At 34.7% G+C, this 15,099-nt stretch overlaps 1 protein-coding gene across 1 annotated transcript in view; it reads right to left on the bottom strand.

Annotated features, from left to right (window-relative positions):
* The window catches only part of CEP126 (centrosomal protein 126kDa), an 86,905-nt gene that overhangs the window by 64,084 nt on the left and 7,722 nt on the right, over positions 1-15,099 (bottom strand). The window contains exon 2 of the mRNA XM_011926614.1: positions 14,692-14,811. Coding sequence (XP_011782004.1) covers positions 14,692-14,811 — 120 coding nt within the window. The remainder of the gene's footprint in view (positions 1-14,691; positions 14,812-15,099) is intronic.

Below are 15,099 nucleotides of genomic sequence, written 5' to 3'. Positions count from 1 at the left end.
ATCATACAGAGTATGTTCTTTGACCAAAACACATTTACATTAGAAATCAATTACAATATCTAGAAAAGCTCCAAATAACTGAAAATTAAAGAAAAAATGAAAACACCGTACTAAAAAACCACAGATCAAAGAAAAAAATCTAAAGTAAAAAAAAAAAAATTTTTGAATGACATAAAAATGAAAATACAGCATACTGAATTTGTTAAATGCAGTTAAAAGAGCGTTTGGAAGAAAATTTATAATTTTATTTAATTTTAATTTTTTTTTTTATAGAGATGGGGGGTCTTGATTTGTTGCCCAGGCTGGTCTTGACTCCTGGCCTGAAGAAATCCTCCTACTTTGGCTTTCCAAAGTTCTGGGATTACAGGCAGTGAGCCACCATGCTTGGCCAATTTATAATTTTAAATGCTATATCAGAAAAGGGGAAAGGTTTAAAATCAATGACTTCAGTTTCCACCTTAACAAGATAGAAGATGAGCAAATTTATCCTGAAAAAGAAAGAATCTAATAAAAAGAAAATAAACTGATGAAATAGTAAGCAAAAAAATAGAGAAAACACAGACAAGTTGCTTTGGAAAATGTTAAGAAAATTGATAAGTTCCTAGCAAGAACAATGAAGAAAAAATGGGAAAACAAAAATTAATAATATCATGAATGCAAGACAGGATATCATTACAAATACCACAGGCCTTAAGAAATAACAGGAGAACATTACAGACAACTTTATACTAATAAATTCAACAACTTAGGTAAAATGGACCAATTTCTTAAAAGAAACTACTTTCCAAAACTGACACAAAAGACAATAAAATATGAAAACCTCTACACATTAATAAAATGTAATTTATAATTAACAAGTTTCCCACAAAAAAACTCTAGGTTCAGATATAATTTTTTTGTCAAACATTTAAAAAAGAAATGACAATCATATACAACCTTTTTCAAAATATAGAAGTGCAGAAAACACTCCCCGCCATGTTTTATAAGGCCAGCATAACTATGATTCCAAAACCCAACAACACATTACAAGCAAAGAAATTTATAGCCCAATATCTCTCATCAACATTACACAAAAATCCTTCACAAAATATAGGTTAAGCATCTCTAATCCACAAATCCAAAATCTGAAATGCTGCAGAATTTGAAACTTTTGAGCACTGACATGAAGACTGAAAGTCTGCCTTTGTTTGCTGTTGCTGTTTTCTGACAGCTGATACAGGTATTCTGGTGATGCTACTGTACTGGTTCTTTATCTTAAACACATTACTTTTTCATTGTGTTAATGTTATCTGTCATATATTTTACTTTTAAGTAGTTAAGTGTGAATAACTACAAGAAAGTGATTCCTTATGAGTAGCATATAAATTCAGACTCAGGAATGGTGGTGATGACCAAACAACCACAGATTGTCCACATGGTTGACTGAGATAATGACACTTTTGCTTTTTGATGGTTCAGTGTACACAAACTTTGTTTCATGCACAAAATTATTTAAAAATATTACATTAAAATTACCTTTAGGCTATGTGCATAAGGTGTTTATCAAACATAAATGAATTTCATGCTTAAACTTGAGTCCCAATCCCAATAACTCATTATGCATATGCAAATATTCCAAAAGTTCAAAAAAAAAATTAAAATCCACCACACTTTTAGTTCCAAGCATTTTAGATAACGAGCACTCAATCTGTATTAGCAAATAAAATCCAGCAATTTATAAAAATAACACATCATTACCAAATGAGGGTTATCCATGGAATGCAAAATTAGTGAATTTCACTATATTGACAAAAAAGAGGAAAGCGATATGATCATCAAAATAGATTTAGAAAAACTATTTGACAATATTCTATGCACATTCATAAAAATTCTCAGCAAACTAGGAATGAGAGGAAACTTCTTCAATCTGATAGAGGGCACCTACCCGAATTCCCTAGCTAGCAGCACAGTTAATGGTGAAATAGTAAATACTTCCCCAAAAGGTAGAAGGCAAAGAGGGTTACTAATACTACTTCTATTCCCCAATTGCACTGGAAGTACTCCTAGAAAGTTCACTGAGGCCAACAAAAAAGTAAAAGACATATTGACTGGAAAGACAGACATTACATTCTCTTTATTTGCAGATGACATAATTATATACCTAGAAAATCATAAAGAATATATAAAATAACTCCTGGAACTAATGAGAAAATTTAACAAGTTCTTACAATACAAGATCAATACAGAAAAATCATTTGTATTTCAACATATAAGCAACAAACAATTGAAAATGAAATTTAAATAAATTCATTAATAAAGCATTACAAAATACAAAATACTTAGGAGTCATTTAACAAAGACATGCAAGACTTCTGCATTGAAAACTAGAAAATGCTGCTGAGAGAAATTAAACAAACAAACAAACAAACAAATAAACAAAACCCAACCAAAATAAAGGGTGGGGGGAAGAGGAGAAGAGATAAGCTATGTTCATGGATTTCATGGACTGCAAGACTCAATTTTATTAACGCAATTAGAATTGTTATCAGGTCTGTCTACATTTATCTACAAATTCACCACAATCCTACTCAAAACCAGACAGATTTATTTATAGGGAAAAGTAAAAATACCTAAAATAAGCAAAACTATCTTGAATCAAAACAAAATCGGAGGCTACACACTATCTTATTTCACTATAAAGAAGTGGTTCTCAACTGAGGAAAGTTTTGCTCCTTCCCCCTCAAGTGGACCTTTGACAACGTCTAGAGACATTTTAAATGGTCATGACTGGGTTGTGCTACTGGTATCTAGTGGACAGCAGGCAAGGGTACTGTTAAACATCCTATACTTCATCCTAAAATTCCTATACAGTAGTCCCCCCATAATAAATAATTATCTCATCCACAATGTCAATAGTACTGCTGTTGAGAATTCCTGCTATAATGCTACAATAATCAAGGCAGTGTAGTATTAGTATAAGAGTAAATAGACCAATGGAACAAAATACAGAGCACAGAAGTAGACCCTCAACTGATTTTCAAAAAATGCATCAAGGCCACCGATGAAAGGAAATTATTTTCCAACAAATGGTGCTAGAGCAATTAAATACACTTATGTGAAAAAACTACTCAACCCTTATATCGTACTACACACATATAATTTGAGATGAATGATAAAACTAGACTGAAAATCTGTAAGTATGAACTTTCCAGAAGAAATCAAGAAGACTAGTTTTATGACCTTGGGGTGGACAAGATGTCTTAGAGAAGACACGAAAAGCACTAGCCATAGAACAAAAAATTGATAATTGTATGTCATCATAATATAAAACTGCTCTTTGAAAGATTTCATTAAATGAATGAAAAGGCAAGCCACATGTTAGAAGAAAATATTTGCAATATGTATCTGTGACGAAGAACTTGTACCCAGAATATATATGTATCTTACAATTCAACAAGAAGACAAACAACCCAACTTAAAACATGGACAAAATATTTGAATAGATATTTCATAAAAAACTTAGGAATGACACATCAGGTAAGTGCAAACTAACCCAATTTACACATACTATACAGCTAAAATTAAAAAGGCTGACTGGGAAGGTTATAAAGCCACTGGGACTCACATGCATTGCTGGAGGGTGTGTAAAAAAGGTCAGACCTTTTGGAAAACTGTTTGACACCTTCTTACATGGTTAAACAAACACATACCCTAAGATTTAGCAATTGTACTTTTAGTTTGCTCAGAACAAATAAAAATGTATATTCACAAAAAGATTTCCTACTTATGGATTCTCTCATGTTTTACCATTTTGGTTATAATTATCTTTCCACCAGCAGCTTTATTACTAGTCCCAAATTAGAATAACCTCATGCCTATCAGTAGAAGAATGGATAAATAAATTATGATATAGTTTTACAATGGAATACCATTCAGCAATAAGAATGAACTAATACATGGATGAATCTCAACCAGAAAAATTAACTCCAATGATAGGAATTATAACAGTGGTCACTATGAAGGGTGGAGATTGACTGCAAGAGGTTTGAGGGTATATTCTGGGAAATGATAATGATAGACTATGGAGTGTAAAACTCAGTTTGAACAGAAGTGAGAACATGAGGGATGGGATTAACAGAAAAAGGGTAGTAAGATAAATGGATTGGAGGACCTGGTGGGGTTTTAGAACTGTTGAATTCAGAGTACTAGAGGAACTGACATGGAAAAATAGGAGATATAGATCAGAGATTGAGATGACTGAAATTGAGATTTTGGAGGTGAAGTAGTAATTCGTAATAGTTGAGGTGATGTGCCATTGAATGGGTGAAGTTCAAGAAAATGACAGATCATTAGGCTGGATGAATGGTCTATATGGACACTAAAATCACAAAGAATGATCACTAGAATAGTGGTAGGGAGACAAAAAGAGCAAAGTTGCTAAAATTTTCAAGGAATGACACAGAGGATCTATAGATGACTGCAGTTAGGAAAAGGAGGGGTAAGCAGTATATTTTGATGGCATGTGCTTGAAGAGAGCTGGAGGATTTTAGAGAAAAGGGAGAGCAATGGCCAGAAATGACAACAAAGAGCAAAGATGACACCTTTATATCTATCTTTGAGTATCTTCACACTTTCCATGATATCACTTTCTACCTCCCTCTCACATCCTTTATCATAGAGTAAACAGAAGCTATAAGCACAGATCTTATCATGTATCCAAAAAAATACTTCATCCATGTTTTCCTCAATTTGGGGTTCTAGAAACAATTTCTAATATAATCACATATCTTCAGTTGCTTTAAGTCTTAATTGTTTTGGGGGGTTCTTGGGGGTGAAAGTTTCCCATGTTTACTTTCCTCCCAAAAGCACTGTGCATGTGAGCATTTATATGATTGGCATTTATATTTTGGATAGAGGGATACTATCAGGGTGCTAGGGACTGATTTGGAAAGAATGTTTGGAAGAAGGCTGTTGGCAAAGCAAAGTTTGTCATTACATATAAGGTGACCTGTGAAAATGATCATCATTCATTACAAGTGCTTAGTATGGTCAGGTACTATAAATGCTAAGTATTTTATATGTATTACCTTGTTTTATTCCACAGCAGTTCTCTGAGGTAAGCATTTTACAGACAAAAAACTTGAATCTTAAAAAGGTTAAGTAACTTGTGCAAGGCCACATAACTATTAAGTGGAAGAACTGGGAGTCTAAACTAGGCAGCCTGATTCTATCTAGTTTTAAACGAGTATACAGTATGTAACAACCTTTCTGTATTTTTTTTTTCTTGAAAGCACTTTCATCTCCAACTTCCACACATAACATGAATTTGTTTTCCCATGGAACCCTAAGCTTAACCTTACCATAGGATTTATCTCACTATATTGTAATTATTTACTTTTCTGCATTGCTTATCAGACTCTAAGTATCGTAAGTTCAGTGTCTGTGTCAGCACATAGCATAGGGCTCGGAATACAGCAGCATGCAATACCATTGTCAAATGAAATACTTAATTGCATTTTAACTGTCTGTCTTCCCCATCATACTCTCCAAGTTCATTGAGTGCAGAGCCTGAAATTTTAATTTCTGGAATTCCTGTTCCTAACACAATGCTTTGTATCTGGTAGATGCTTAATAAATAATTGTTTAATACATGTTTGACTATATGTCAACTTCAAATATAATCAGAGCACTTTTAAAAGCAGTTATCTATTATTTTGATTTAATAATGTATATGTTCAGTATATAACAGTAAGTACAACAGATATGGTTCAGGCAGGTATTTATTATCTAGCGAGGCAAGCTAACAAAACCAAGTAAACAAAGAATTACTAATTGTCATAAGTGCTAGGAAGTAAAGAAACTCTAGTTTGAGATAGGGAGCCAGGGTAACCCACTTTAAATAAGGTAAACAGAGAATATTTCTCTGGAGATATTTAAGCTAAAAAACTCCAAATACACACGGGAAAATCATTTTAAAAATGGGGAAAAAAGTGCTACAGGCAGAAACAGTATGCAAAGGCCCTGAGTTGAGAGGGAAAAAAACTTAGCATGTTTGAGAAACTGAGAAAATAACCACCAACTCAGCAATATTTGGCAATGATGAATGATGGATTTCCAAAGCTAAGAGGTGGTATTTTCCTTGTTATTGTCCAAAAGTTATTTTGATAGCAAATTATCATCAGCATTATTTCATATTGTTCCACGGTGGCCAGGTTTTCTGGGCTAAAATGTATACAGAAAGTAATAATAATTTCATGCAGTATTTTATGGGACTGGAGAAAATAAAGCCTGTGTTAGGTTGAGCCACATTAAACCAGGGATGGAGTGTGACCAATAAGCAGACATTTCTACTCCTGAACTCAATGATAGGCCAATAATAAAAAGTTTTAATAAGCAATCATAGTGATGATTACTATATTCTTTCATTACTCCATGACTATTTACAGGATTCCTTTTATATTATTCGGTGCCAGGCACTGGTAAGTGCTGTGAGAATAGAAGGAACTGGCAATAAAAATGAGAAAGCTTCTCTACCATTGTAGAATTCAGAGTTGAGAAAGTACATTTTTGCTTCCTATTTACCCTGGAATTAGTCTTTTTTGCAGAAGAAACACAATCTGCCTTAGCAACTTTGGAAGCGTCTGTTTAACATGTGCAGTTCTGCCTCATGAAACATGTAGAGCACCTTGGCTCAAATGTGAGCCATCTCATCAAATGACAGCTATATGCCAAACTACTTGTTCTAGTTTCCCAGGAGTCTACAGCTACGGGTATCATTTTCCTCTGTTGGAAATACTCTTAAGAAGTGAGCAAATAAACATCATGGCAACAGTTTAACAATAGAACCTAGGGAGTAGTATTTAGAGTACCTGAGGTCACAGGAGACAAATGTAGAACTGAAGAACTTGCCTTTTGTGATACATTTCTTTTTTCTGAATGGAACTATATTTCAGATCTAAGTAGTTACAACTTTCTAGAGATATGATAATATTAAACTGTAAAGCTAAACATATTTTGAGATAATTAGAAATTAAAAAATTAAAAATAAGGAAAAATTGTTCTTGCAAATTAAAAAATGCAGTTGGAGACATAGTTTCTAGAAATGAAAAATATCATTTTTAACAAACAATAATACCAAAAATAAGCCTATACGAAATAGAACTAAACCCAATAATATACTGTGAGTTTTCATTGCCTATCAAAGAAACATGTGTCCCAGATTATGATTCTGTGCTTTCTGAGACTTAAAATTATTTGAAATCCTAAAAGAATGTATTGAAAATCACATTTTCCAACAGATTGTCTTTCACTTGACTGTAAAAGAAAACAAATGAAAGGTTGAATATCACCCTCAATACACTATCACAGGGTAAAACACCCAAACAATAAAGATTCATAGAACTAGTAATATACATCATACAAAGGAAAAACATAAAAGTACCTCATTTCTCTAAAGGCTGAGGTGTCAGTGAAAAGAAACATATCAATTAACTAAAGCTCAAAAATTCAGTAACGAGATCACTTAGGTCCTCATTCACTATTCTTAGATTTCAGTTCTAACAAAATCCCTCTATTCGGTAGGTTAAAATGTATTAGAAATATTTTAAAAATGTGAAGGAGCTGCTAGAAGGAGAAATACTAACATTAAAAAGAAACAAATTCTGCTTCTGGGAAAATGGAGGTAGACATACTTTTTCAATTTCTCCCACTAAGTACAACTAAAACTCCTGTACATGATATATACAGTTTGCCCTCCATATCTGTGGGTTCCATATCTATAGATTCAACCAACCCTGGATTGAAAATACTTGGGAAAAAAAACAATAAAAGTAACAATACAGCAATAAAAATAATACAAATAAAAATACAGTATAACAACGATTTACATAACATTTACACTGTATTAGTTATTATAAGTAATCTAGAAAAGATTTAGAGCATATGAGAGGACGTGCATAGATTGTATGCACATACTCTACAATTTTATATAAGAGCCTTGAGCATCTGTGGATTTTGGTATCCCTGGGGGTCTTGGAACCAATCCCCAGCAGATACCAAGGGACAACTACACACATACACACCCCCCCATAAGAAGAGTCTGAGAAGTGAAGAAGAGGAGGTCAGCAGGCTAGGGACCTTGGCGCCTGAGGAAGGACATGGTGATTAAGTTCTCTGGGTTTTCTTTTTGCTTCATATATTCCAGACTTGGAGCAGAAAAAAGCTGGAAGCATGGAAGCATCAAAAAGCTTACACACACACGCGCGCGCGCACACACACACACACACACACCAACTAAAGTTTGCTCTTTCTAGCCTCAGGATAAGGAAAAGATCAGCATAGCTAGGCAGAAAACTTAGGCAATAATCCTGCTACTCCATCCGAACACCACAGAAAATTGTGGTTCCACTCCCATCCAGCCAGAAAAGACTGAATGGAGAGCTTAGATTTCTACCCTTGCCTCCCTTATAACAATGTGCCCTCAACCCTGCTGTAGGGATGTTGTCAGAGAAGCTGAGTAGAACGTCTGGCTTTCATCTCCACCTGGTGGTAATGTGGTCTTCTCCTCACCCTGGTATTAGCAGAGACTATGTGGCAAGTCTGGATTTTCACCTACCCAGCAGGAAGAGATGCCCTACCTCTCCATAGTGGGTGATATCTGAGGAGGCCTGCAGAGAGACATGAGGAAGCCTGCAGTGAGACATGACTTTCATCACCATCCAGCAGTAATAAGGCCACCTCCACTGTGGTATCAATGGAGACCATGTGAGAAGCTGGAACTCCTGCTACTGCTCAGCGGTAATAAGGAACCCTCCTACTCGTCTGGTGTCCACAGAGGCTGACTGATGAACCTTGGCTTCTATCTCCATCTTTCCATGGTGAGGCTGCATCCCTTCTTCCCCCGCTAGAGCAGTGTCAGAGAGAGCCAGCTAAAGTTGAAAGTTTAAATAAGCCACAGAATCTTAGAATAGAATATGAAAATGTTCAGGTTTCAATAGAAAATCACTTGTCATTCCAAGAACCAGGAAGCTCTCAAACTGAGTGAAAAGAGCCAATCAACATACACCACCATCAAGATGACAGGAATGTTAGAATTATTTGCTAAAATTTTAAAGCAGCCACGACAAAAATGCTTCAATGAGCACGTCTGCAGATGAAAAAATAGTTTCAGAAAATAAATAGAAGATATAAAGAATCAACATAAAGAAGAGTCAAATGAAAAAATTTAGAATTAAAAAATGCAACGACTGAAATAAAAAACTCAGTAGATTTATTAGGAGATCCTCATTTTATGAGGCCAGCATCATCCTGATACCAAAGCCTGGCAGAGACACACACAAAAAAGGTAATTTTAGACCAATAGAAGATGTCAATTTTCCCCATCCCACATTGATATACAAGTATAATGCAATTCCTATGAAACTCCCAACAATAATTTTTGCAGGTTTAGGTTATTCTAAATTTTATATTCAAAGGCAGATTAGAATACCTAAAACAATTCTGTAGAAGAACAAAGTGGGAAGAATCAGCCTACATGATTTGAAGACTTATTATATAGCTACAGTAATCAAAATTGTGGAGTGTTGATGGAAGAATAGACACAAAAATTAGTAGAATAGAATAAAGAACCCCAAAATAGATGCATACAAATATGCTCAACTGATTTTTGACAGGGTGCAAAAACAATTCATGGAGAAAAGGTAGCCTTTTCAACAAATAACGCTGGGCCAATTGGACATCTGGAGACAAAACACATCCCCCAAAAAACTATCAAACAAAACCACCAAACTTTGATAAACATCTGATACTTCATACAAAGATTAACTAAAACTGGATCACAGACTGAACTGTAAAACATAAAACTATAATACTTTGAGGATAAAACACAGGAGAAAATCTTCAGAACCTAGGGCTAAGCAAAGAGTTCCCAGACTTCACACCAAAAGCACAGTCCATAAAAAGAAAAACCAATAAACTGAATTTCATCAAAATTCAGAATTTCTGCTCTGGAAGAGACTCTATCAAGAAGATGGAAAAACAATCTCCAAGGTAGGAGAAAATATTTACAAGCTACATATCTGACAAAGGACTAGCATCTAGAATATATGTAGAGCTCTCAAAACTCAACAATAAAAGAATACAAATGTAAACAAATGAATACAAATGTAAAGAAATGAATACAAATGTAAAGAAATTAAAAATGAATACAAATGTAAAGAAAATTTCACTAAAAGAGAACAGATGGTAAATAAAATATGAAAAGATAATCTGCATCATTAGCAATTTTGTACTTCCCTAAGTACAAATTAAAACCACAATGAGATATTACTACATACCTATCAGAATGATTAAAATAAAAAAGTGACAATACCAAATGCTAGTGAGGATGAGGAAAATCTGGATCATGCTTATACTCTGAAAAACAGCTGGCAGTTTTTAAATACACTAAACGTGCAACTACCATGTGACCTACCTAGAGTACTCATGGTCACTTATCCCAGAGAAATAAAAGCTTATGTTTATACAAAAACCTACACATGAATGTTTTTATCAACTTTATTTATAATAGACTGAGATATCATGTCCTTCAATGGGTGAATGGTCAAACTCTGGTGCATCCATATCATGAAATAATAATAAATATTCAGCAATAAAAATAAAAAAGCTAGTGATACACACTACAACTTGAATGAATCCCAAAGAACTGTACTGAGTGAGAAGAGCCAACCCCAAAGGTTATGTATGGTATGATCCCATTTATACAACACTCTGGAAATGAAAAAAAACTGTAGAAATGGAGAACATCATATTAGTGATTTCCAGGGGGTGGGACTGGGAGAGAAGTAGGTGTGGCTATAAAGAGACAACACTTGAGGGATCTTTATGGTGATGGAAGTGTTCTGTATCTTGACTACAGACATCTTATTATCCTAGTTGTGATACTGTACTATAGTTTTACAAGATGTTATCACCGGGGGAAACTGGGTAAAAGGTATATGGAATCTCTCTGTTTTATTTTTTACAATTGCCTGTGAATCTACAATTACCTCAAAATAAAGAGTATAAATTGGTTTAATTTAATGTAATTTATTATTATTTTTTTAAATGGAGCCTTGCTCCGTCACCCAGGCTGGAGTGCTGTGGCGTGATCTTGGCTCACTGCAACTTCTGCCTCCCAGGTTCAGGAGATTCTCTTGCTTTAGCCTCCTGAGTAGCTGGGATTACAGGAGTGCACCACCATGCCGGGCTAATTTTTGTATTTTTAGTAGAGACGGGGTTTCACCAGGTTGGCCAGGCTGGTCTTGAACTCCTGACCTCAAGTAATATACCCGCCTCGGCCTCCCAAAGTGCTGAGATTAAAGGCGTGAGCCACTGCGCCAAGAGTTTAATTTTAAAAAGAGAAATTACAAGAAGATAGATAATCCTCGATGCAAGAACTCACCAAGTTTAACTGTTACAGGCTACTTATTATAGACTAAATAAAGCTTAACAGCTCAAAGGCAGTACAATAATATAATGCAGAATATTTAATGCTCATAATAATGATTCTAGGGTAAGAAGATCAAACCACTTTTATCATAAACTATATGAAAAATTACAGAAATATGCATTGTATTTTAGAAAAATTTATGTTAAAATGTTAAAGTTTTCATAATCTACAAGAATTCCATTTCTGGCAATGCTGATCATGCTTCACCTATAATTAATCCTTGACTTCTATTGACCCTATCTACTCAATCCAACTCCACCTCCATAACCATCCTCTTGCCTAGAACATTATAACAGCTTTCTACTGTACTCTTTGCCTCCAGCCTGTTTTCAATTCATCCTCTACCCCTTTGCTATAATGAGCTAAAATATAAATCTGATCATGACACTCCTCTGATTTTGTTCCTTCAACAGCATCTTTAATTTCTTTAGATTGTCATAAAAGTTATTTCATAAAATGTGTACTATCAACACTGTAACTTCATCTCCTGATACTCTTACACATATTCCCATGCATCAGCTACATACAACTTTTGTCCTGTATTTCATAACGTTAGGCTTTTTCACATATTGTTCTCTCTAAATAAAACATCTCCCTTCCTCTTCATCTTCTCTGGCTAACTCTTGGTTAACTAATACAAAAGACTTTGTTCTTCCAGGAATTCTTTCTTGTCCTTTAAGTCTATGGCATGTGCTTCCATAGAATCTTAGAAGTAATGCTATTGTAGTACTTACTGCATAGCATTGCCATCTTTTATTATTTCACTATCAGTAATCTGAGGGCAGAAATTATGCTTTGTATCTTTTTATTCTTCAGAATATGAAAACTTGGGGTTTCCTAGTAAATGTTAGTTGAGTGAATAAACGACTGTCTTATGTCACAACATTTTAAATAGTCAAAGATAACTTCAAAATATCCTAATTTTCTTTAATATAGTATGGATGGCCAGGCATGGTGGCTCATGCCTGTAATCCCAGCACTTTGGGAGGCCGAGGTGGAAGGATCACTTGAGGTCAGGAGTTTGAGACCAGCCTGGCCAACATGGCGAAAACTTGTCTCTACTAAAAATACAAAAAAATTAGCTGGGCATGGGGGTGCGTGCCTGTAATCCCAGCTATTCTGGGGGCTGAGGCAGGAGAATCATTTGAACTTGGGAGGCAGAGGTTGTAGTGAGCTGAGATTGTGCCACTGCACTCCAGCCTGAACGACAGAGTGAGAGTCCATCTCAAAAAACCACACACACACACCCCCAAAACCACAACAAAACAAAAAAATCCTTTGTGACCACAATGTAAGTGGACAGTATAAACTTAAATGATGTAAAGTATAAATTGATAGATCATGGCATGGTTAAGAAGACCATATTATAAACAGCTCCTGAAATAGGGATATGCACAAATAATTTGGCCCCCTTATAAAAGGTGAAATACAGAGACAAATGATTAGTGTTTTAAAAGAAATGTTTATGTATCTTTACATTGCACTTTAGGGTAACAGAAACTAAAACACAATAATATTTTATTGGAAAATGTCCTGCCTCTTAGAATTTTAAACCAAAATTTCTTTTCTGTCATTTTCTACATCAGAATTCTTACATTTGATGAGAGAATACAAATAGAAAATTTATTAATAAAATTCCATATAAGGCTTGCTATTACACAAAGTCGATTATTGTAAAATAAACAATTGACAAACATTAATAATAAAAATAAGAAGTCTTATATGTCAGACACTGATATTTTTACATGTATTCTCAAATACTCCACTTTATTTCTACCCTTTCTGCTGTACAGCAAAATCCATTGAAACAGATGTTATTAATTCCAATCATAAATGAGAAAACTGAGGCTTAAAGACATTAAACAGACTTCCTTTAATTCATAGAGCTAGCATTTCCTACATCTCTGACCCCAAAGTCCATTACTCTTTCAACATATGATTATTCATCTTTATCGAAAATCTGTCACATGCCGTTTATAGATGCCAGGAGCCCAAAAGTAGGAGAAAAATGGAAACAGATACATACAAAATAAAATTCTAAATTTCAGTAAATAATTTAAACTACATAATGAAAAAGTTAATCTAAAAATAAACATAATGCCAGGCAAAAATTATAGGTAAACAACTTTGTGTTTCTCAAATGGGATTTGTAACATACACCCAGTGATGTAGTTAATAAACTTTAGGGATTTTCTGCTATTCATGTATTGTAGAAATATGGACAAGGTAGCAAAAACAATTAAAAAATGGCATAACTGCTCTGTCTCAAAAAAATCTAATATTTAAAAAACATCCTGAAAAATGTTAAGCGTGATTGAACAATTTGTATTTTTACTTTACTATAGTTTCTAGTTTACCTTAGAAAGCTTCTTTTTCCAGCATTCACTTTTTTTTTTTTTTTTTTTTTGAGATGGAGTCTCACTCTGTCGCCCAGGCTGGGGTGCAGTGGCCAGATCTCAGCTCACTGCAAGCTCCGCCTCCCGGGTTCACGCCATTCTCCTGCCTCAGCCTCCCAAGTAGCTGGGATTATAGGCGCCCACCACCTCGCCCGGCTAGTTTTTTGTATTTTTTAGTAGAGACGGGGTTTCACCGTGTTAGCCAGGATGGTCTCGATCTCCTGACCTCGTGATCCGCCCATCTCGGCCTCCCAAAGTGCTGGGATTACAGGCTTGAGCCACCGCGCCCGGCCAAGCATTCACTTATAAAACATTTCTACCACTTCTACTGCTATTCATATTTCTACCATTATTCATATTTTTCCAATTTTTGTACCATTATTCATATTTTTCCATTTTTTCAGATTGAACAAATGAAAAGTGGCAGATATAGAAAAATTATATAGAAGTGAATAACAAATCAAACTCAAACTATATACCAACAGAGACTAAATATTAATTGGTAATTTTAAAATCATCATGAAATGATGCAAAAAAAGAAGATAGTACATTTCATAGTCATTTTAAGAAGTGTATATGACAATGCAATAAGCTGTTCTATGAAAAAAAAAAAGACTGCTACTGTCAGAGACCTAGATAATACACCACCACCCTTGTGCTATGGGGAGGAAAACAATAATAAAATTTCCAAAGTCACACAAATCTTGGTCAGTGTTTCACAGATAACACTGCCATGACTTAGTTTCATAAAGTGCTACAAAGTAGAGAAACTATTACTTTATACTGACTTTGAATTTCTATACTTCAAAATAAAGTGCAATTACTTACTTTTTTCTCCGATTTGACTCCACAAAACATTTACGTGCTCGATTTCGACATATTTTTTGTTGCTGCAGTAATATCTGGCGCTCTTCTTCTAAATTTTTCTCCAGATGGATTTTCATATCTCTAATGATAGCATTAAGTTAAGAACAATGGTCTACATCTTTAGTGGAAGAGCGTCAAGTGCTATATGATAAATATAACTACAGCCTCATGCAAATGATGTAATGATAGTTTTTGTGGAATAATTAGTATGTGCCCACATTAGTATATGACTGGCAAACATTTTATGTAAAAAAAAATGTTGGGCTGGGCGCGGTGGCTCACACCTGTAATCCATCACTTTAGGAGGCTGAGGCAGGCGGATCACGAGGTCAGGACTTCAAGACCAGCCTGGCCAACGTGGCGAAACCC

The sequence above is a fragment of the Colobus angolensis genome, unplaced genomic scaffold (genome assembly GCF_000951035.1).
Source record: "Colobus angolensis palliatus isolate OR3802 unplaced genomic scaffold, Cang.pa_1.0 Scaffold7, whole genome shotgun sequence".
Lineage (NCBI taxonomy): Eukaryota > Metazoa > Chordata > Mammalia > Primates > Cercopithecidae > Colobus > Colobus angolensis.
The sequence above is the reverse complement of the archived record's forward strand: the minus strand, read 5'-3'. Positions and strand labels throughout refer to the sequence as shown.